We start from the raw sequence: 23,205 nt of genomic DNA on the forward strand, positions 1-23,205 counted from the left end.
TGACCTATAAATTTACCCCTTTTTGTTTCTTTTCCCATTTCTTTTAGTATTAACCTCTTTTTTTAGCTCCAGTTGTGTGTATATATACACACATATATGTATATCATATATCTTCTGTTTTGTGAATGAGGTGCTTTATATTTTCCTCAATTTTTTCATTCTTTTGGTTTTGTTTTATAGTGTCCTGCTGTGAGGTCACTTAATTCTATTTGTTGTATTCTGGTTCTTAAAGACTAGATTTCATCACTGGCTTTTTGATCATCCTTCTCCTTCTGGTCTGATTTTCTTTGGAGGTCATCTTTCATCCTCTTTACCTCATCTCTCATCTCCTTTGCCTCATCTTTCATCTTCTTTGCCTCATCTTTCATCTCCTTTGCCTCATTTTCAAGCTGGTTGATTTTGGCTTTCAAAACACTATTTTCTGTTTCCAGATGACTAATCTTAGTTTTTAAGTTCTTTTTCCAATTGTCTTCAGCCTCTCTGAATTGTGTTTTTTTTTAACCGTTACCTTCTGTCTTGGAGTCCATACTGTTTATTGGCTCCAAGGCAGAAGAGTGGAAAGGGCTAGGCAATGGTGGTCAAGTGACTTGCCCAGGGTCACACAGCTGGGAAATGTCTGAGGCCAGATTTGAACGTAGGACCTCCCATCTCTAAGACTGGCTCTCAATCTACTGAGGTAACCAGCTGCCCCCTCTTAATTATGTTTTGAATTACATTTTGAGTTCTTCCAAAGCCTGTATCCAATTCTCTGGGATTGCTGATTTATTGTTTAATGATCCCTCCTCTATTCCATTTGCTCTTTGTTCATTGCCTGTATAGAAGCTGTCTATTGTAATTTCTTTCTCCTTTTTCTATTGTTTGCTCATATTTACCCCTTCTTTACTCCATGTATTTGTCTGTGCTCTTGATCCTCTCATTCTTTTGGTTTTTGGGTTTTCTGTCAGTCTGCCTTCTTGGAGCTTTGACAGAAGATCTCTCCATGCAGTCTGTGGAGGAGGGATGTTGGAACTTGAGCTTCCCTGGCCTCTGAAGACTTTTGATGGGATTAAGTTCATCTGAGTTGGGCTGTATGTGCCCTGAGGCCAAAACCTCCTGGAAGGCTAGAGTAATATGGAGGGTCTCCACCACTATGACCAGGCTGACTGCTCTTCACTCCCTCTCCGGCTCCTTCCCCACTGCCTGTGTTCAATGCTCTGAGTCTGGTACAGCCCTTCCTGCAAAGTACACCCTCCAGAAAAACACTTTTGCCTGCCTAGAGGTTACCATTGCCACTGGAGACTTAGCGCTCTAGGTGGGGGAGCAGGGGTCCTGAGACCTTCCTTCTGCCTTCCCCTTAAATCTGAGTGTTCTCAGATTCTGGCTTTGGGGGCGGGGGGTCATACCTTTTGAATTGAGTCCAGCAGGAGGGTTCCTTTGCTCTGTCTTGTTGTTAGTTTTGATTTTCAGTCCCCTGGGAGAATTCAGATTGTGATCTGTACAGAAGGGTTTTCAGAGGTCTGAACTTTTGCTGCTTCTATGCTGCCACCATCTTGACTCCGCCCCACCAAATTGAATCCTAATAAAGAAGCAGAAGGAAAAGCTACCAGTAGTATTTTTTCCAGCCAGTTTAGCATAAGGAAAGAACGAAAGAGGTCTATTGACTGTGGGGTTGGAGAAAATGGCACCCGTGCAGGACCTTGAATTAAGAAAACCATTCAACAAGAAACAAAAAAAGGAAATTATTCTGACTGGTGACCTATATAATGGCAGTTCAGTTTGATGAAGAGAGTGCTAAATGATAAAAAAACAAATAAGTAAAACTGGGAGATGGATAAGGAAGTGCTAAACTGTACATAATGATTCCTATAGGTCACATATTAACTTAAAAACCACATATTTACACTATTTATGTTCTATTATAGTTTTAGTTTATATCGTTAAATACTTCCCAATTATATTTTAATCTCTCTTAGGCCATATTATGCTTGCTGACCAAATGTTTGATACCTGTGATATAAAGTATCAGAGGCAAGAAGGAATGGGATATTGGAACTCCAGACTAAGTAATTTTTTTGTATTTTATTTTAATAGCAAAAGGAAACCAAAATGCTTTAGAGAAGTGGCCCATTAAGATTTCTGTTCACTAGAATTATTATTATTATTATAGCAACTATTTGAATTACAATTTGGAAAGGGAAGATGCTGGTATCAGGGAGACCAATTAGGGACAGTCCAGATTTGAGAAGATAAAAACCTGGAGCATAATGTTGGAGATTAGTGTAGCACAGATGATAGCTACCAAATAAGGTCTATTGTGCGAGTCAAGCCATGGAAGTGAATTAGTCAGGGGGAGTGAAGGAGAAATTGGCATAGGTAATTTTAGGGAAAGGAACAACAATGAATTTGGTTTGGGTTATGTTGAATTAAAATATGTTGATAACTGTATTTCCATGAAATTTATTTCCTTAATAATCTCCTACACTTTCATCATCCTCCCAAAGAAGTCTTTGATACAGGAATATTAAGATACTATTAATTATCCTGCTATAGGTCCATTGTTCTCTGTAATTGCTTTGACCAGCTTTGTGTCTAATAGATTCCATATTCTGAGGCAAATGAGAAATATACCAGGACTGTCACATGCCACTGGTATAACTGGGATAGTAGTGTGAAAATATTTCAGGTTGAAATTCTTTCCAACATCCATGCTTTTGGTGTATGGATATGTGTAGAAAAGCATAGGAGTAAGCTGAGTTTCTAAAGAGGTGATAGCAACAGTATTATTCTCTCAAATTCTCCATGCAATTTATCCAGTGGGGTCCTGGTTGCTGGAACTTTAAGGGACACAATCAGGAAACTGTGGTATGCTTGTGAAAGAGGCAATGTCTCTTCCACAAGTGACTCTTGGAGCACAGGAACATTCAAACCTCTCCATGTGCAAAATATATAATTTGATTACATCAAATTTAGTGTTTTTGCACAAATAAAACCAATTCAATCAAGACTGAAAGGGAAACAACAAAGGGGGGATTTTACAGCAAATGTTATCTGTCAAAATATTTATTTCTCAAATATATAGAGAACTGAGTTATATTTATAAGAATGCAAGTTATTCTCAATTAATAAATGGTCAGAGAATATGAACAGTCAATTTTCTGATAAAAAATCAAAACTATCTAAAATCTTATGAAAAATGTTCTAATCACAATTGATTAGAGAAATGCATATTAAAATAACACTGAGGTACCACTTCAAGTATCAAATTAGTTAATACAACACAAAAGAAAAATTATAAATGTCAGAGGGAATGTGGGGAAATTGGAACACTGATGCACTGTTGGTGGAGTTGTGAACTGACCCAACCATTCTGGAAAGCAATTTGGAATATAGTCCAAAATAAAATAAAATAAATTTGGAAAAATAGCCTAAAGGGCTATAAAACTGTACATGTTCTTTGTTTGATCCAGTCCACTACCAGGACAAAGCTATCAAAAGAAAAAAAAAGAAAAAAAATCCATTTATACAAAAATATTTATAGCGGCTCTTTTTGTAGAAGCAAAGAATTGGAAACTGAAGGGATGATCATCAATTTGGGAATGACTGAATATTTTGAATATTATTGTAATGAAATACAATAAGAAATGCCATAAAAATGCAACCAGAAATGATGAACAAAAAACCTGGAATGATTTATATGAATTGGTGCAAAGTGATGTGAGTAGAACCAAGAGAATATTATGCATAGTAATAGCAGTATGATAAGATGATCAAATGTGAGCAACTTAGCTAATATGAGCAACACAGGGATCCAAGACAACTTCAAAATTCTCAGGATGAAAAATACTATATACTGGCAAAGAAAGAATTGATGGAGTTTGAATGTAGATCTAAACATATCATTTTTTGCTTCATTTTCTTTGTAAGTCTCTTCTTGTATGTGTGATATATCTTTCATGACATGACAAATATGGAAATATGTATTACATGATAGCACATGTATAGCTATATATATGTATATATATGTACATATATATATATATAGTATATAAAATTACTTACTATCTCAGGAAGGGGAAAGAGGAGGAAGAGAGGGAGAAAATTTGGATCTCAAAATGTCAGAAAACAAATATTAAAAATTGTTTCTATGTGTAATTAGTGGGAAATTTAATAAAATATTATTGGAGAAAAAAACAATAAAGAAACAAAAAAATGCCTATGGTGTAACCACAGTAGAGAGCACTAAGCAGGAAGGAAGGAAGGAAAGGAAGAAGGGAAAAAAAAAGAGGAAGCAAAAGTCAATACAGCTGTGAAGAGAAAATGATCCTGCTTTAATTTGGGGCACCTGTTGAATGAAAGGAAGGAGGCTTTATAAACACAATGTCATAAAAAGTTACTAGAGAAGGTATTTTTAGTTAATATAGAGAGAGGACCAGCTTTGCTCAATTCACTGGACATGGGAGTTTGGGGAATCCAGAAGTATGTAGAAAAGCAATAGGTCTTGTCCCCAAGGAGCTATGAACTTGTAAGTGAGGTTAATTGATCAGTCAAGTGACCTACCCCACATAAAATTAGTGGCAAGATGTTCTAATACCTTAGCATGGTAAGAGTGTCTCAACCAACCTATCAATCAGAATCATAGGTTTCAATTTCAATTAATCATAAGTTTTAAATTAAGAATGAAAATTCCCTTTTTCATCTTAATTTAGCCCATGAGAATACATACGTTCTCCTTAGACATGATATAGATTTCTTTGCAGGGTTCCTTGTAGAACCTTGATCTACATCCAGATCTATGCCCAGTGCAAATGTTGCCATCAACTGACCTTGTGACACAGATAGGATTCTTATAGAGACATGAGAGGTCCAAAATCCTTGGGATTCTACTAAGAAATCCTCCTTCAGTCAAAATGGGGTGGACGGGGTGTGGAAACAAAGCTGAAATGATTCCCCAGGGAGGTGGGCTAAAATGTTTTCTCTTTGCCATGAGTTGAAATTGAATCTCAGCCAGCAGCTCAAGTAACCTTGATTTTCAATATGTCTGATACTTTATAGTACATAATCAATTTTTCTCAATCAAAATATTATTCCTGACCAATGTCACTCTAATTCCATGGATTTTTTATGCTTAAAAATTAAATTCTTAATCCAGGGTCTGTGAACTTGGTTTTGGAACACACACACACACACACACACACACACACACACACACACACACTGCATTTATTTATAACAGAATCCCTTTGTAATAGTAAATATTTAATTTTATGCACTTAAAAATATTATTCTGAAGAGGGGTCCCTAAGCTTCAAGAGACTTCCAAAGGAGGACATGGCACAAAAAAGGTTAAGAATTCTTGATCTAAATTAGTCTGTGACTGAGCAAGCATCTGTCTTCCAAGAGCTCATTCATAGTTTTGGAGAAAATTTGAACAATGACAACTTAGGAAGCCAAGTGATTTTTCAAATATCTGGGGCAGGTCTGACAGAAGTTCCCGTCCATCTAAATAGCAAAGCATAGTGTCTGATTCAGAGAATACCAAAGAAGTTACAGACATTGACAGATACTTATGAACCAGGATCCTCTAAGACAGGACAGACTTTACCAGGAAAGGTATTTTTGGCACTTCTTGATTTATTCTATTAAAAAGTGACACTTGGAAACAAACATCCCTCTTGCAGTAATATCAGGTCTTGCCTTGAGTCTCTCTACTATCCCAATGAAGCCAGAAAAGTTTCTTCATTGCTTATTATCTCCATATGGTCATTGATTGGTTCCAGTTTAACAATGTCAGTCACCACAATTTCAAACTTTAAATTAAGTAGTTCATGGAACAAAGTCCACCTTCAGCTAAACATCCTTGACTCATAGTAAGTACTTAATAAGCATTTGTCATGTATTGATTGATGGTGACCATTAGAATGGATTCCTACTAGATCTGTTGCTGAACATTATTATCACTAGGACTCGTCTAACTATGTTGTTTTCCCTTCCTCCATTCAAAAACTTCAGTAGCTTCTTGTACCTTCAAAGATCAAAGATCAATTTCCTTTAGCCTTCTAGTTTTCTTATACTTTACTCTTTGCTTGGATTTCTTATGAACGCTAAGATCCAACTACACTGGGACATTTGCTAGTCCTCAATAATAGCCCTCTATCTTTTGACTTCATGTTTCTGTACTAGCTATTCCTAATGCCTGGAATACTTTGACCATTCATTTCTGCTGCTTACCTTCTCTGGCTTCCTTCAGTACTCAGTTCAAATCTCAACTTCTAAAGGAAGACTTTCCCAACCCCACTGTTTTTTCCATTTTATTTTTATTTAATTAATTTAGAATATTTTTCCATGATTACATGATTCATATTCTTTCTCTTCCCTCCTACCTGTCCCCTCCCATATCCAATGAGCAATTCAACTGGGTTTTACATGTTATTGATCAAGACCTATTTCCATATTATTAATATTTGCAATACAATGATCATTTAGACTCTAGATCCCCAATCATATCCCCATTGATGTGATTAAGCAAATGTTTTTCTTCAGCGCCAACCCCACTCTTAATCTCAGTGTCATCCCTCAAAATGACTTTCCATTTATTCTCTAACTTCTTTACTAATTTTGATTTGAACCCAGAACCTCTTGTCTCTAGGCCTGGCTCTCAATCCATTGAGCCACGTACACTGCCTCTGATATTTTAATTAATAATAAATAATAAATAAAAATGCTACAAAGATAATTGCCTGGTTATTTTTCTCTTTTGATTCTAGCACTGGAAGAGTTTTTGTGAAGTTGTTGTTGTTGAGTTATTTCAGTTGTGTCTGATTCTTTGTGGCACCATTTTAGTTTTTCTTGGCAAAGATACTAAAGTAGTTTTAAATATCGTATAATAAGAATTGTCCATTTTGCTTCCTCTGATCCTCTCTGTTGATCAAGATCCTAATTTTAATACTTGATCCTAATTCTTGACCAAGAATTCTTCCCCTTCCCTGTGGCAAAATTGGGACACTAATGCATTGTTGGTAGAGTTGTGAACTAATACCACCATTCTGGAAAGCAATTTGGAACTATGTCGAAAGGGCTATAAAACAATGCATACATTTTGGTCCAGGAAAATCATTACCAGATCTATATCCCAAAGAGATAAGGGGGGGGGGGAAGCTGGATGGCTCAGTGGATTGAGAGTCAGGTCTAGAGAAAGGAGGTCTTGGGTTCAAATCTGGCCTCAGACACTTCATAACTGTGTGACTCTGGGCAAGTCACTTGACCCCCATTGCCTAGCCCTTACCACTCTTCTGCCTTGGAACCAATGCACAGTACTGATTCTAAGATGGAAGGTGTAAGGATAATTTAGGGTCATGACCTAATCTAAATTTAATTTTTGGTCACCAGGGGATATCCGAAACAAAATACCCAAGTCATTTTGGAAATATGTGGTGGTTTAATCAATTTATAGGGAAGAAATCAAGGAGAAGAGAGAAGGAAAGTGTATAGGATTTCTCCCGCCTGGCCTGTGCCAGGGGGGAGTTCAAAGTCCTCCACCACAAGGTTTCTGAAGAAGATTAGAGGCTTCTAAGTGGATAATGTTTGGAAGGTAAAAGAGAAAGAATCAGCCTACACTCCTAGAGATCTCAGAGAAGATGCCTCACCGAACTAGGTTACTAGGCTTCCTCTAGTATGGTATCAAATGGTATCACCGCTAAAATCTGGACAATAGCAGCCACCACGCCAAGATGCCAACACGATCAGCAAGCTGCCACCAGCCACCTCTCCGCTGTCAAAGAGCCGGAGAGAGGAAGTGACATGAAATATATAGACGGTTTTACATCACTTTCCTGCATCTCACATGTTCTAATGGTATCTTAGGCTTGACTTAGGACAGCCCAGGGGTCTGTCAATTGTTTCTGATTTGTCATTTGCTAGCACATGTCTGTCATAGGCCATCCTCTTAAATACTTAATACTTAAGTATGGGTATAGGCATTCCTGATTTTGTTAGACTAAGTAGGGTAGAATAATCTAAAGTTCACAAAGGTAAGGTTTTAAAAAGAAAGAAAAATCTACTTGTACAAAAACATTTATGGCACCCCTTTTGTGATGGAAAAAAATTGGAAATTTAATGGCATTTTCATCAATTGGGGAATGGCTAAGCAAATTGTGGTATATGATGGTGATGGAATGACATTGTGCTGTAAGGAATGATGAACAGAATTATTTCAGAAAGATCTGGAAAGACTTCCATGAACTGATGATGAGGAAAATAAAAAGATTCAGGAGAACACTGTATACAGTAACAGCAATATTGTGAAATTATCATCTGTGAAAGACTTAGCTACTTTCGATACAATGAAACAAAACAATTCTGAAGGACTTATGACAAAGAATGCTGTCCACCTCCAGAGAAAGAACTGTTGGAGGCAGAAGGCAATTCAAAGCATACAGTTTTTCACCTTAGTTTATTTGGGTTTTTATTTGGGAGGTTTAGTTTTATATGATTATTCAATGAACAATATACAAAAATGGACAATATAGAAATGTTTTGCATGATAATATATGAATAACTCAGGTCAAATTTCTTACCATCTCCAAGAAGGGGGAAAGGAAGACCGTTGGGGAAACAATTTGGATCATATAATTTCGGTACTCTTATGTAGAAAACTGATATCATATGTATTTGGTAAAATGAAATATCTTTACAAAAAAAAATTCTTCCCTTTGCCATAATTGTGAATGGTATGTCCATTTAGTCTTCTGTAATTTGTTAATGATTTTATCTTACATCTTTGTCCTGTGTCCATTTGGAGTCTTTTATGGAATGTTGTGGGAGATGATATTTCTAAACTTTTTCAGACCATTCTCTATTCTCTTTGAGGTATTCTTAACTCTTCCACGTGAATGAATAGTTCTTACTAGTAAAACAATCTATGAGACAGCATCAGTGTATGTTTTTATTTAAAAAAGAACTCTAATACAAAAAATTAAGAGTAGACGCAACATAAATACTACATAAATATATTGTTGATGAAAATAGTATAAATACTACATTGTAACAGAACAAATAATAAAATAAATGTTACAAATATCCAAATTATTCAACTAATGAGCTCAAACAATGCTTCTCTGTATTATTGTCCCTTCATTTAAGTATTTGAATGAGAGCATACTGATTTAAATAATTTGGTAAATTTAGATGTATTTCTGTTTTGGGTTTTGGGCTTTTCTAAAGATGTCTTTACCAAGGATGGAGTGCTTGATTTTAGGAAACAGAAAATTAGTCAAGGAACTAAAGTGTTCTGAGTGTCTATTTCTTTTTCTTCAATTCCTAAGATTTCTTGTGAGTTTATTCATGAACAGAAAGAGTCTCCTGATTTCTACTCGAACAATCTCCCAGGCACAGTGGCTATATACTTTACTATGCAGATACTGGCTTATTCCTTGGAAGTAGCTCTTCAAGGCCAGCCTTGGGTTTTCACTTCCCAAGGAAGACTCTTCCCACTCCACATCCTGCTCAAGACACCTCTCTAGCTGTTCTAGCTGTTGATCTAGCCCAATAAGCAGTTGAATGACCCGAGTCTGATTCCAAGTGGCAGGGGTGGTATTTTGACTGAAGAGAATAAAGATCTGCTGGACCATCTCATGAACAATGACTGTGGCATTTTCCTTTTGGAGTTGGCTTCCATCCAGGGCTTCCTTTGGGAAGTTGAAGTTGGTCCCGTCCTTCAGACATGGCACCAGGGAAGATGTGCTCATTTGGTTCAGAAGTAAGAAGTCTTCCTGGAGTCCCTGAGTCAGGTCACAACCCAGGGAGCAGAGGATGTTGGAGCAGAGCAGAACCAGGACAACAGGCAACAAGCTCCAGGAGGTCATAGTGATGCTGAGGATAGTTTGGGGCTGGCTGAACTGAGAGATCAGAGACTCGTCCTCAGTGTCTTGAATGATTTAGCCTCTAAACCACTTCTCTTAATTAGTGTTGAGAGGAATTTTCATTTCTCAGTTTGGATTTTCCTCTTCACTTTCTACTTTCTTTTAGAAGATGTCATTAAAATCTTTCCTTTTAAATACTTATAGGAAAGCAATTACATTTATCAAATGGAAGAACTGAAAGTTCTTTATGATTGGATGCCCTGTTTCATTGGACTTTTGAATCTCATTTAGCACCTATGTTGTATGTAAGTTATGTGCATCCTTGCTTTTGCCCATACATTTTATCTCCTGCCTTTAGTCTTGTGCACAGGAAGTATCCATGCCCTGCATGTTCTTCTTCCTCAGCTCTGCCCCTTTGAACACTTAATCTCTCTTTGAAACTCAGTTGGAATTCCATCTCCATGAGACCTTTCCTGATTTCCTTCCTCCTCCAATGCTGCGGTCAGGGTCCAGCCTCACTCACGACTCCAGGGTTCCCAACAGGTGGTGAACGATCAGTCAAAATAAATAAAATAAAATAAATAACAAATGGAAGACAGCTTAATCATAACGGCCACGGGATTGCATTGCATCTCAGCTGCTCTGACATTCCCAGACTTGGGATTTATTTTTATATCCATATTCTTGGCATGCTGATACACAAAATCAAAGAGATAATTGAAAAAGTGATACATTAACTTTTAGAAAATCACTTGATTAACATTCTATATTTTTGTATTGTGATTACAGACAATACAAGATAAATGATTTCATCACAGGTGGCTTACTAGGGAGTTTGAGTTACTGATTTGTTTAATTGAGTCACTGAGGCATATTGAAGCTTAGTGTACCTTTTGTATGGACCTCTATGATTTGTGTGCTGGCTTCGTGAGAAAGTTTTGGGCTTGGCCTGCAGCTGCGGTTTTGCTGGGCATTATGTACCTAAGTAAAAGTTAACCCATGATAGTCTTTTGGGATTGGGTTTGAGGGTCTGATATTTTGGTGATGTTTTGGGGAATAAGGGTACATGTGTTTTACTCTTGCATTATTTCTTTTGAGACTAGGGGGAACAATAATCATGTCAATTCATAGGTAAGGGGCATTGATGAAAGAAGTCATGCAAGGGGGCTACAGTGGGCAGTCACATCTCACCAAGGACCACTCTGTAGTCTCCCCAGCTACCATGTGTGACTCTGGCAAGGTGTCGTGGACTGATGGTCCCCAGTACTCCAAATCCAAATATGAGTGGTATTAACTATTAACCCCAATCTCCTTTACTTTTTATTTCTTTTTATATGTTTTGTATTTAGTTATCTGTAAGTATGCTATTGTAAGCTTCATGAGAGCAGGAACTTCATCTTTTTTTTTGTCTTTGTATTTTTAGTGCCTGGCACAATGCCTGGCACATATTATGTGCTTAATAAATGTTTGTTAAATTGAATAATATTTTGTCACCCAAAATTGTCTCTTCCTTCTAGCTATGTTCCACCATCTTTGATCAGAAAAGATAGCCCATATTTCAAGAATTTTTAAAATATAAATTTATGTATTTATTTGTTTGTTACATTAAAATACTTAATTAACTTCCCCATTAGAGAAGACATCATTTGACAACAAGTATTTATTGTGTTTGTATTGTGCTAAATCCTGGGGATACAAAGAGAGGTAAAGAGGCTGTCCCTGTTTCAAGGAGTTCATATTCTAATAGGAAAAACAAAGTATATGTAACTATAGGTTACATATATATGTCTCACATATAGAAGACAAATTATCATATGTAACAAATTATAGATAATTTCATATAGTATATATAAGACCTGCAAAGTAGATGGAAAGTAATTTCGGGGGGAGCTCTGGAAACAGGAGTCAGAAAAGGAGAAAAGGAGATCAGGAAAATCCTCTCCCAGAAGCTAGGATTTGAGCTGCACCAGATGTGGCTTAGAGGTTAAAAACACAAGCCTGGGAGTCAAGAAGATATAGGCTCAAATTCAGCCTTAGACACTTCCTAACTCCATGACCTTGAGTAAGACATAATCTCTCTATGCCTAGAAGGCAACTAGGTGATCTAGAGTCAACAAGACCTCAGTTCAAATCCAGTCTCAAGATACTTGACCATGAGCAAGTTACTTAACCTTTGATTGCCTGCCATTGTACATAGTAAGAGCAATATTGTAGAATGATTAACTGATAAACTTAGCCACTCTCAGCAATACAGTGATCCAGGACAATTCTAAAGGATTTTATGACAACGTCCGCCAGAAAAAGAACTGTTGGAGTCAGAATGCGGATCAAAGCATACAATTTTTCACTTATTTGGGGTTTTGTCTGGAAGTTTTGATTTTATATTAATATCCACCTACCAAAGTGAACAATATGGAAATCTACTTCACATGACAAATTTTAAAAAAAGAAAGGCATCATGGGGGAAATGGCACTTCAGCAGCACTTTGAAAAATGGGTATGATTTCAACAGCCCATAAATTTGGTCAATCTAGTTCAATGGTAAGAACATTGTAAGAAAGAACAAGAGAGGAGACTTCTCGTCTCTTTAAGCTCCTAGAATCCTTGATGCTATGATTCAAGCCTGTTGCCTAAACTGTTTTTGCATCTAAATGAGATATATATGAATGCAGCTTCACTGAACCCCAAACATGACAAGAAATGGGGCTCTAGTTTTCCTTTCCTTCACTTGGCATACTAAGGCAGGGACTTTCAGTCCTATGGATTTCCTTTCAAGAATGGCTAACATTTGACACTCTCAAAGGGACCAGACCTCTATTTGCCTCAGTCTCCTCATCTGTACAGTGGGGATAATGTTAGCGCCTACCTCCCAAGGTTATTGTAAGAATCAAATAAGATCATATTTATAAAGTGTGTAATACAGTGTCTGGCATATACCAGATGCCATATAAATGCTAACTATTACTATTATCATTATTTTGAATGATCCTTAGGTTGTGTATGAGCCCGGATGTTTTCCTTTCAATTCAAACCCAGCACCTCACTTGGCTCTCTGTTTACAGGAAACCAGACTTGACACCACACCCTGAAATCTTGGCTTCAGTCTGCAGTCTTCGCTCACTGTTCTGAGTTACCCTTGGATACATTTCCTTCACTTAGCCAGAAAGGAAACCACTTTCTTCATTTCTAGTTTCATCATGTTGAAAATGTATTCAATTTGGTTTCAGTTTTCTTTTATTTTATCACATCATTCTTTTGGTTGTTGTTCTATGGTTTCAGTTCAATGCAGACAAAAACTGACTCTTTGTGACCCCATTTGGGGTTTTCTTGGCAAAGATACCAGAGTGGTGTGCCATTTCCTTTTCTAGCTCTTTCTACAGATAAGGAAATCAAATAGGGTTATGTGATTTGCCCAGTCACATGGTTAGAAAGTGACTGAGGCAAGATTTGCACTCAGGTCTTCTTGACTCCAAGCCCAGTGCTCTATCCACTGAGTCACCTAGTCACACATCTTGAAAACTTCAAACTGAAATTTTTCTTCATTTTTATCATTTGGAAAACCTCAAGTAGACAGAAATTTCATCTTTGAAGAGTAGACACAATTTATTGAAGACTGAATGTAAAGTGATTTTTTTATTTTTTATTAAATATTAAATTTATTAATATTAATATTAAACAATTACATTTTAATTCTTTTAGTTTTTTAAACTGTGGAAGGATTACTAATTTTGGCCTTTTAATTTTTTTCTTGTAATACTGTAGGAAATACTTCTAACATTGTAGTAAATACTCTCTAGTTTCCACTTTCCCAGACCTAAGCAAACTACATTGGCCCCTCAGGGACCTAGGAGTAGCTATGAGGCTGCAGTTTCTGTTCTCTAATGCTAGTGTTTTTCCCACACTCTTGTCTGCAAAAGATTAGCACCTTCTATTCTATTTACTCTATTAATAACAATTAATATTTACAAAGGGATGTATACCTTAAAGATATAGCAAGCAAAGATATAGAAACATTTCTCCCAAATAATTTAGGGTCATACTACCCTTGATATCACTTCAATCCCTGGGGAGAGTGGGCTCATACTTAATAACATTGTTTCTATAACATTGCTGTCCAGATGTAGCATCATTATAAGATTAAGTCCTGATCTCGGTTAAAACTAGCATAGACTAAGTTTTTCCTCATCCTTGAGGGCTTCTGTGTCATCAATAAACCTTTGACTTATTTTGTGTCTATATCCCAGCCAATATCTTTTTCAAATTTTTTGCTGTCCTTACCTGAATCCAATGTTGCATTAAAATCACGGAATAGTGCATCATATGTTCACTTGATCTGGAGAATCTTGTCAATGTCTTCATAGAACTTATATATTTCTTTAATTTCTACAATGTTTAATTGGTGGACAAGCTGCAATCATTTTCATGGAATATTCTTTGCTTGTGCTTTTCAGAAGCATTGTAAAGTAAGGTAAGTTGCTGAGTAGCACAGTAGATCAAGAGCTGGATCTTGAATAAGGGAGAACTGATTTTAAATTCAGATTGTACACTTACTAGCTGTGTGACAAGTGAGCAAGTCACTTAACCTTTGTCTGCCTTAGTTTCCTCAACTGTAAAATGAGGATAATAATAAAGACTTCTACACCACAGGATTGTTGTGAGTAACAATGGGGATAATATTTGTAAAGTGCTTAACATAGTACCTGACACATAGTAGGTACCAAATAAATGCTTGTTCTCTTCCATGGCATGAGGTTTGTTATTAGCTTCCAGTGCATGGATTAAAAATGAATTCTTCTTTGGGAGAAGAGTCCGAAAATCACCATTTCACTGAACTGAAATCTCTTTGTCTCTTAATTTCAATTATAGCAGCATCTGTATTGAAATAGTTTAATCTCTCCTGGGGAGTATACCAATGAATTAGTTTTTGGAAAGAAATCCCATATTCAGAATGCTGACTGTTAAATTAACATTTCTAGATTGCATAAAAATGGTGGGAAACTTACCACCTTATCCCCTTTTACATCACTCTACAGCAGCAGTTCTCAACCTGTGGGTCACGACCCTGACGGGGGTCAAATGTCCAAAACACAGGGGTCGCCTAAAGCCATTGGAAAATACATATTTCCAATGGCTTTAGCGGCTGAGAAATCACACTACTTTATAGCAAGATCTTGGAAAGAATGGGGACCCTGCTGCCCGCACATTGTACTAATATTAGTTACTTATCAGCAGCCCTCCCCCTATGAGGGGCGATGAATTTACCCTGTTGCCTGGAAACTGGACTCAAACAGAGACCCAGAGAGAGCACCTCCGGGAACTGGCTCCGGAGTGGTTAAGAACAAGTCCTGGAGTGGATAACGGAGCCAAGTAACCCCAGCAAAGTGAAGCCTCAGCTCCAGCTGGAGGGAGACCACAGGAAGAAGAAGGCAGCATCTGCGGACCTCCTCCCCAGGCAGGACTTACCTCCCGCCCCAGCGCTCAGGCTGTCTCCTGCTGGATTAATATTTCTCAACATATAATTAAATATTGATTTTGTGATTAATCACTATGTTTAAATTATGTTTGATTTGTAGCAATGAGAATACATAATGCATATCAGGTATTTATATTCCAAATCATAACTGTAGCAAAATTACAGTTTTGAAGTAGCCACCAAAATAATTTTTTGGTTTGGGGTCACCACAGCATGAGGAACTGTATTGCAGGGTCACGGCATTAAAAAGGTTGAGAACCACTGCTCTACAGCATATATATATGTGTATATGTATATATATATACATATATATATATATATATGGAAAAAGGAAGGAACCGAACAAGATTGAGATCCAATTGGTTTTTTAATCTGTTTCATGGATTGTCATGGCCAAGAAAATTCATCATGTATTAGGTAACCTGCTAATGATAAATTTTTCTATGCTAATCTGGATGGGTCCTTGGGCAATAGATGCATCTATCATTAGAAGTTTTTTCTAGTCTAGTAAAACCTTCTAGAACTTGGACTCTAGTAACAGAGAAGAAGCAATCATGGTCATTCTCATAGCACAATTATACATTTTAGCAGGACTTTTGTAAATATCTGGGAAATAATATTTTTATGCAAAATTACATGAAATAAAAAATTATGATTCTATGACAACTGGATAAATATGTACGACTCAAATAAATTGGAGCTGGAGGCTATGCCAATTCTGCTTTATAATTTCTTCATAAAGTAATTAATGGTAAGTATACCTGTCTTAAGTCTGTCTCCTCTCCCGTCCCTACTCCACAAATCTACCAAAGTAATATTCCTAAAGTACAAATCTATCTGTATCACTTCCCTGCTCAAAAAACTAGATTCGCTCTTCCCTCAGACAAAATACATTCTTTTGGTATTTAAAGTCCTTCATAAGCTGGCTCTAGCCTATATTTCCAGGCTAATTACAGATAACACATTCAAGTACTCTTCATATATGGCCTTCTATATCCGTTTTTCATTTTCCTACACAGTCTATTACTGCTAAAGCCTCTCCCTGCCCGACAATTCCCAAAAAGCTCCTTCAAAACATAGACAATTCTTTGCACTCATCCTCACCCCAATATATGAGACAAAATTGAATGTGCTATTCTCAGAATGAGTATTCATCTTATAAAGGCTAGTTTGTTATTTTTTGTTAAGTTTTCCTGGACAAGCTTGGGAGGGAGATTGATGAAAGACAGAAAGGGCCTTGCCTCACCTGAACTGGACTGGAAGAATCTACAACCCAGTCCCAGGTGTTTGGGATTGTAGGTCAACATCTGGTGGGGGGCATGATGGGAATGGGGGAGCTTATATTGGGAACTTGTATATATTGCCTGTTTACTGCCTAGTCAGTTGGCACTTCTTAACCCATCATTGAAGTGTTCTCTTTCATGGAGGGAATAAACAACTGCCTCTTTTTACTCCTACCTTCTAAATCCAGGTCTTATTTATTTGAGTGAGTGGGCCACTTGTGCTCATTTTTCTCACATAGTTGAGTGGGACACTTGTTATCATTTTTATCTCACACACCGAGATAACACAAGGAGCATAGTTTTAGACTGATTCTATTAAGGAAGACTATATAAGGAAGAATGCTATATCTGCCACCACAATGATATCATTTGCCTCTTTGAGCCTTAGTTTCTTCATGTGTATAATGGAGATAATAATCATAATGATTACCCCTCAGTGAGGATCAAATGAGATAATGCATATAAAGTGCTTTGCAAAATTAAAAACACTGTATCAATGTTAGTTATCATCAATTAATCATCTTATGTTCAATGGTGTTAATATAGAAGTGATCCTAGAACAAGATGCTCTCTTCTTGTTATTTAATGTGTTAATGATTAGTAGAGTACTATGTAGGTATATAAAATAAGTGGTAAGTAATCTTAGTCATAGAGAAGAAATGATGAAATAGTTTCTTAACTATTTTTCTTTGGGATAAAGCAAGGTCCAATGTGGAAGTTTGGAGAAGTGGTATTTATCAGTAAGTGACTATGATGTAAAGAACAAAATCATCAATTAAACCTTAAAAGTTATTAATTGAATTTAATCAAATTCAGTTAAAATTTATAAGTAATGAGTCATTTTCACTACTGAAATCAATGTTCTTTTCTACTATACATTTCTATAGAAATTAAAGAATGTTCTAGGTACCTAATACCTCAACATCATTGCCCAGCATCCTCCTACTATAGATGAAGAAACTGAATCCTAGAGGAGTAAAATGACTTAAATAAAGTCACATGAGTAATTAGTGACAGAGCTAAGATTAAAACCCTGATTTCTTAACTCCAAGTTGTAATAGATATTTTGAGGGTGTATTTTGATGGATACTAATGGATCAGGTAGTTATCTTCTTTTGCCTTCCCTCCTTTTTATACCTCCCTTCCTCCCTCTTCAGAAGCCTTTCAGCCTCCCCTCCCCCTTCAGTCTCCCTCAAGTCACTCAGTGTGAGCTGTGAGGTTTCAATGAAATCATTCTTAATCTTCTTTGTCAAACAAGGGGTTTATTTGGGGAAGACAGTACAAGGGTGGAGGATAAGGTAAGAGGGATATCCCTATTCTCTACAGTGAGTGTTAGGTTGGAGGATATTGAGAGAAATGACAATTCAGTCACTAGCATGTAACAGAGCCAGTCAGAAAGAGATATGAGGACTATTGTCCTTCTTCTGCCTTCAAATCAGCTAGATCACTTCCAACTTGATTATCTCAAGTCCCAGAAATAAAATTAGCTTCTTCTTTCACCTCAGCCAGCAAGCCAAAAGTCCACTCAAACAGTTGGCTTTTCCCTCTGTTTCCCAGTCACATTCCAAATGGAATCTTCATTTGACTGACAGATGACCAATCTTCAGCTTCTGTCCTTTGAATGCATGCCTCTACCACAAAGTTTAATACTCTTCCACCAGAGCCAGAACTATAGCAGGACCATCAGAGTTTTGCCCCAGGGGAGAAAATTTAGAGAGGGCTGTGAAAATTGAACTCTAACCTATACCCCTTTCCTTGGTACTCCAAGATTAACTTTGGATTTTGAAGAGGATGAATTTTGATATTATTTGAAATTGCAACTTGTCCCACACTCTAATTGGATTAAGTTGCAATTTATTCCACCCTATGATTAAGATAGTAGATAGAGGAAATATATTGGGAAGGGGGGAGCAGAGGGGAATGTGCATGCATATTCTGAAGCCATTCTAAAGGATTCAAGACTCCTGGGATCTAGAAGAATCTTGTTTCTTGCCCCCTTGTGACTCCCTAACATTCAAAAGACCTACCTGTTACCCAGAGTGAGGCCAAAGTCCTCCCAGTTAGAGGGCTTTAAAAAGGGATATCATGAAGAGGATAAATTTGGGTACAGAGAGAAAGTGGGGACTTTTTTTCCCCTAGGGAATCCAGAGGGAAAACATATGTGTAAACCTGGCTATCAGCTCTTGGCTCTAAAGGAATGGCCAGTCACATGTGACTAGAGGCCTTTTCTTTCTCTGGCTCACTTTTTAAAAATTTTATAAATATACAGTCTTTATTTTTTTAACCTGGAGTTATCAATATTGATATTAATTTAAATTTTACAATACTCAACTTGCAGTACACTGGAATTTCAAGATCTTTTTCAAATTTCTTGCACTTCCCCCAGGTTGTCCATGTAACTTTTGGAAGGCAAGTGAATAGACATAAATATGAAATTGGGAAGATTAAATTAAATGTCTCCCCTGATTGTGAAAATGAAATTAACTCTCCTGTCCATTGTTATATTTAATCACCAGAAATGTAAACATCTCATTTACACTTGAATGTGGAAGGTAGAGTAGGTATGCTATTGAGTGTGAAATAGTGGGTGACGAGTCAGAATCAAACTGACTTCCCCCTGGGCAGTCCTAAAGCAAAGCTTCAACAGTAGTTGATAGGTGTAAAAATTGGAGGAAGGCACAGGAAGTGATGCAAAAGAAATTGTCTTTAAAAGGGATTTACAACTTCCTGTGGAGGAGATTCGTCTGATATTGGCCTGAGATCTTCAGAGAGAATTGTGAGAGATCTTTAGAAAGATCTTCAGAAACTTCTACTTCTTCTGAGTTCTAGTTGGAGGCTGGTGAAGAATCTACTGAATGGACCTGAGACCCTGTATGTAGTGAGACTGTCCTTGAATCTCTCCCATTTGGACTGACATGTGGTGAGTGAAAAAGGCTGACTCCTTTCCTGGGTTTTCTGAAGAGACTAGCCTCAGGTGAGACCTATCCTCTTGAGAGAGGCTCCCTGTATCCCCATGTCCTCAGCTAAAAGGGCCAAAGCCTCTCTGGCTAAGGACTAAACTCCCCTGCCTGTTTTGAGCTCAGTGTTGGAGCAAAATACCTAGTGCTTAGGCTAGATATCTTACCCTATTATCCTCTCACTTTCTAACTTCACCCTTTCTATATTTTGTAAATAAATCTCTTTGGAATTAATTAAATTCCTAGCAACGCTAATTTTGAATAATCCAGCTGAACCATTTTATAATTTAACCCCTTTTTCCCTTTACAAAATCTTACAATTCCAAATGATTCAATTCTGTCTACTATTCTAGTGTCAGTCTCCTAACTCCCTTTTTCAGCATGTTAGTCACCCTGCCTAACTCTGTGACATCAGAACATCTGATCTCCATGCCTTCTATATGAGCCATGAACTCAAGGCACTTCACAGAAGATCTCTACTTCCTCACTGAATGCAGCCAAGCCTGTTACTCTTCAATAGTGCACCTGGGTCTAGTTCATGTCTCTCTAAAAGTATAACAGATGGGACTTTGCCAAATACTTTGCTAAAAACCTAGGCAGCCTATCTCTAAGACATTAATCTATTATCAAAAAAAGTAAATGAGGTTAGTCTGGTAAGATGTGTTCCTACATGTAAAATGATATTGGATCCTTGTTTATTTCTCTATGTATAACTGAAAATCTGTTACCTTAAAAAAGAACTACATATCCCGAGAGTTCACTGACTTTCTGTCATTATGTACTTCCTGTAGACAGAGAATAAAGTGAGTGGGCATTGAGGCTCTGACTCCTCTTTTGGTATGCAGTCAGAGGTGATGGTGGTAAGGGGGGGATTTTGAAACAGCTAATCAGTCATGGGCATGTGGTTTTTGTTTTGTATCCTCTTTATTCCTTGATTTCTAATGATCATTTAATAAACCTCCTAAAATATAATATTTTATTAGATATAATTTTAATTTTTATATCTAGATGTTGACATGCATACCTTTAATAAGTCCCTCTAATAATACTTGCAGAATAAAATATTAATACCTTAGCTAGGAATTAAAAACCCTCCACAATCTGAGTTGAACTTACCTTCCTAGCCTTTTTTATTCACTTTCAAGCAGTCTGTGTTCTCTACAAACTGGGCTATTAGTTAGTTGTTCCCTGATCTCTTCCCATACTATCTCTCTTTGGTCTTTGCCACCCATCTGAAATGAACTTCCCCCAAATCTTTCTCTTCCTTTAAAGGTCCAGTCTAGGTGCTCTCCCATTTCTGGACTCTTATGCCTTCTCTAATCTCCCCAGATGAAATGTATATTTCTTCTAATATGTAAATTTTCCTAAACAGCTTTGGATCTTTGCTTTTATCATACTGCATTTGCACCTCATTTTTCTATGTACAATACAATCTCCCTCCAATAAACTATAACTGTGTCCTTAAACAGCATAATACACAGAGCACTAGGTTTGGAATCTGGAAGTTCTGAATTGAAATCTAGCCTCAGATACTTACTAGCTAGGTGATCATGTGCAAGTCACATAATCCATTTGTCTCAGTTTCTTCATATTTAAAATAAGGATGATAATAGCATTTGCCTATAAGATAATGTACATAAAGTGCTCAGTACAGGACCTAACCATATTGCATGCTTGTTTCCCTCCTTTCTTTGCTCTTATTACCGATTATGCTTGCCCGATACGATTATGCATTTCACCTGACTCTTCTTGGACTCTGGATTTACTCACCAAAAGAAGAAATTAATTCACCATTCATAGGTCCTATATCTATGTTCTAAATTAACATTTGCTCCTGTTCTCCTAAAGTAGGTCTGTAATACTAATGACATTCTAATTCCAGGTGTTATCTTTCCCTATAAAAGAATTTGCCTTGTAAGACTCCAATCTGTGTCATGGAAAACTACTAAACACATTAATTCCTACGAATCCTCATTTATTTTTCATTCTCACAATTTTCCTCCAGGTTTATATTTTAAAAGATGTTACTCACCCTACTAGGCCTATGTCAGCTATATGTTTTAGATCAAGATGGATTATTCTTTTCTGGCCCTTGAATGGCAAGAAATTTGAAAGCAAATTACCCCCAAGTCCTCCTTGTGCTATTAAAATTCTGTTGTCCTCTTTGTTGAGTTCTCCTATAATTTGGCCTCTCTCTTTGGTTACTATGATGCCCACCAGTGCAGAAATTTTACAATAAAAGCCTTTTTCTCCCTTTAAAGCACTGATTAGACTATTTGCTCCCCCTCCTGCTACAAACCATTTCTGGAGATATTTATCCTTAATTTGTTTTAATTTCACTCTCTTTTTGGCTACAATCCAGACATCACCTCCTTTCCCTCCTTCTCCACCTAATCGAGGATAACCCTCCACCAGCTCCTCCTTTTGCAAAGAGTCTTAGGTTGTCCATGAAGTTTCCATACTTCCTCAGGAAGAAGCAGCTGCGGTGCACCATGGTGGCAGCGTAGGTTGGGGTCCCCAGCCCCTGACTCCAGGGCTAGGGAAGCGCAGCTCAGCTCAGCTCTGGCAGATCCCCATCCAAACTCCTAAAGATACAGTCTTTAGAGAATTTTAATCTTAACAGGACTAAATTACCATCCAATATCACTGGTCACCTCCTTCAATCTCTTGTTCAGGTCTGTCACCAGTTGTGGTTTCCTCCCAAGCACATTGCATCCCCATTATGGCCAATACATTAAGAAAACTTAGCTCCACCTAGAACTTCCTCCCATTCCTATTCTGACTTCCTCTTCCATTAACTCCTGACCTTGTTCTGAGAAGAGAAACTTGTGTTTCTTCCCTCTAGGGCAAGGACATTTGCAGGATGCCAAAGGCTTCATATGGAGCTTCCTTCTGCCTCTCCTGACCCAATCCACCACCCAGTTTCTATAAACAGAAGGTAGGAAAGAAAGGGTATGGAATCCCTAGACCAGTGATGGCAAACTATGGCATGGGTGCCAAAGATGTGCTCTCTGTGGGCACATGGCCACCCTTACCCCCCTTCACTCCTCAGAGTTCATTACTAGAAAGGCAAAGCTTCTCCCTTCCTTCTCTCCACCATCCCTGATGACACTTTTCAATATCCCCAATGGGATGTGCAGCCCAAAGGGAGTGCACAAGTGGCACTTCAAAATGATTCCCTTGGAACTGTCACATAGTCAAGATACCAAGATACCTCTGCAATATATGCTGACTATATTGAAAGCACTGAGCTAGGTACTGGGGTTTCAAATATGAAGGCATCACAGTCCATGTTCTATAGGAGTTTACATTCTACTAGAGATGCGGGGAGTAGGAGGAGAATAAAACAGAATCACTAGATAAGTAAATACAAGACACATACTGTTGTAATCTAGGACTAGGTAGGGGGAGGGAAGAGGGGTGGATTTTAAAGAATTAATAGCCCAAATTCATACTAAAGGCTCTCACCTCTTGACCTCTGATGCTCCCTAGAGTAAACCAAAAGAAAATCTCTAAAACAAAGCTACAATGGGGCCCATGTCTCAGATCTCCCTAAAAGGTGATTAGAAAAAAATATTCAATGTATGATATGGGTATCATATATAATTGTTTATTTGCTGCTGAAAATGCACAATCTGCTAAAGACTCAAAAGTTA

The 23,205-nt window shown here is 37.4% G+C and overlaps 1 protein-coding gene across 1 annotated transcript; it reads right to left on the minus strand.

Annotated features, from left to right (window-relative positions):
* Window positions 1-9,287: 9,287 nt before the first annotated feature.
* On the minus strand, window positions 9,288-9,839 carry IFN7 (type I interferon 7). Its single transcript, XM_001373464.2, has one exon. The coding sequence runs from the start codon at window positions 9,837-9,839 to the stop codon at window positions 9,288-9,290; it is 552 nt and encodes a 183-aa protein (XP_001373501.1).
* Between the last annotated feature and the right edge of the window lie 13,366 nt (window positions 9,840-23,205).

This window comes from Monodelphis domestica, chromosome 7 (genome assembly GCF_027887165.1).
Source record: "Monodelphis domestica isolate mMonDom1 chromosome 7, mMonDom1.pri, whole genome shotgun sequence".
Taxonomy (NCBI): domain Eukaryota; kingdom Metazoa; phylum Chordata; class Mammalia; order Didelphimorphia; family Didelphidae; genus Monodelphis; species Monodelphis domestica.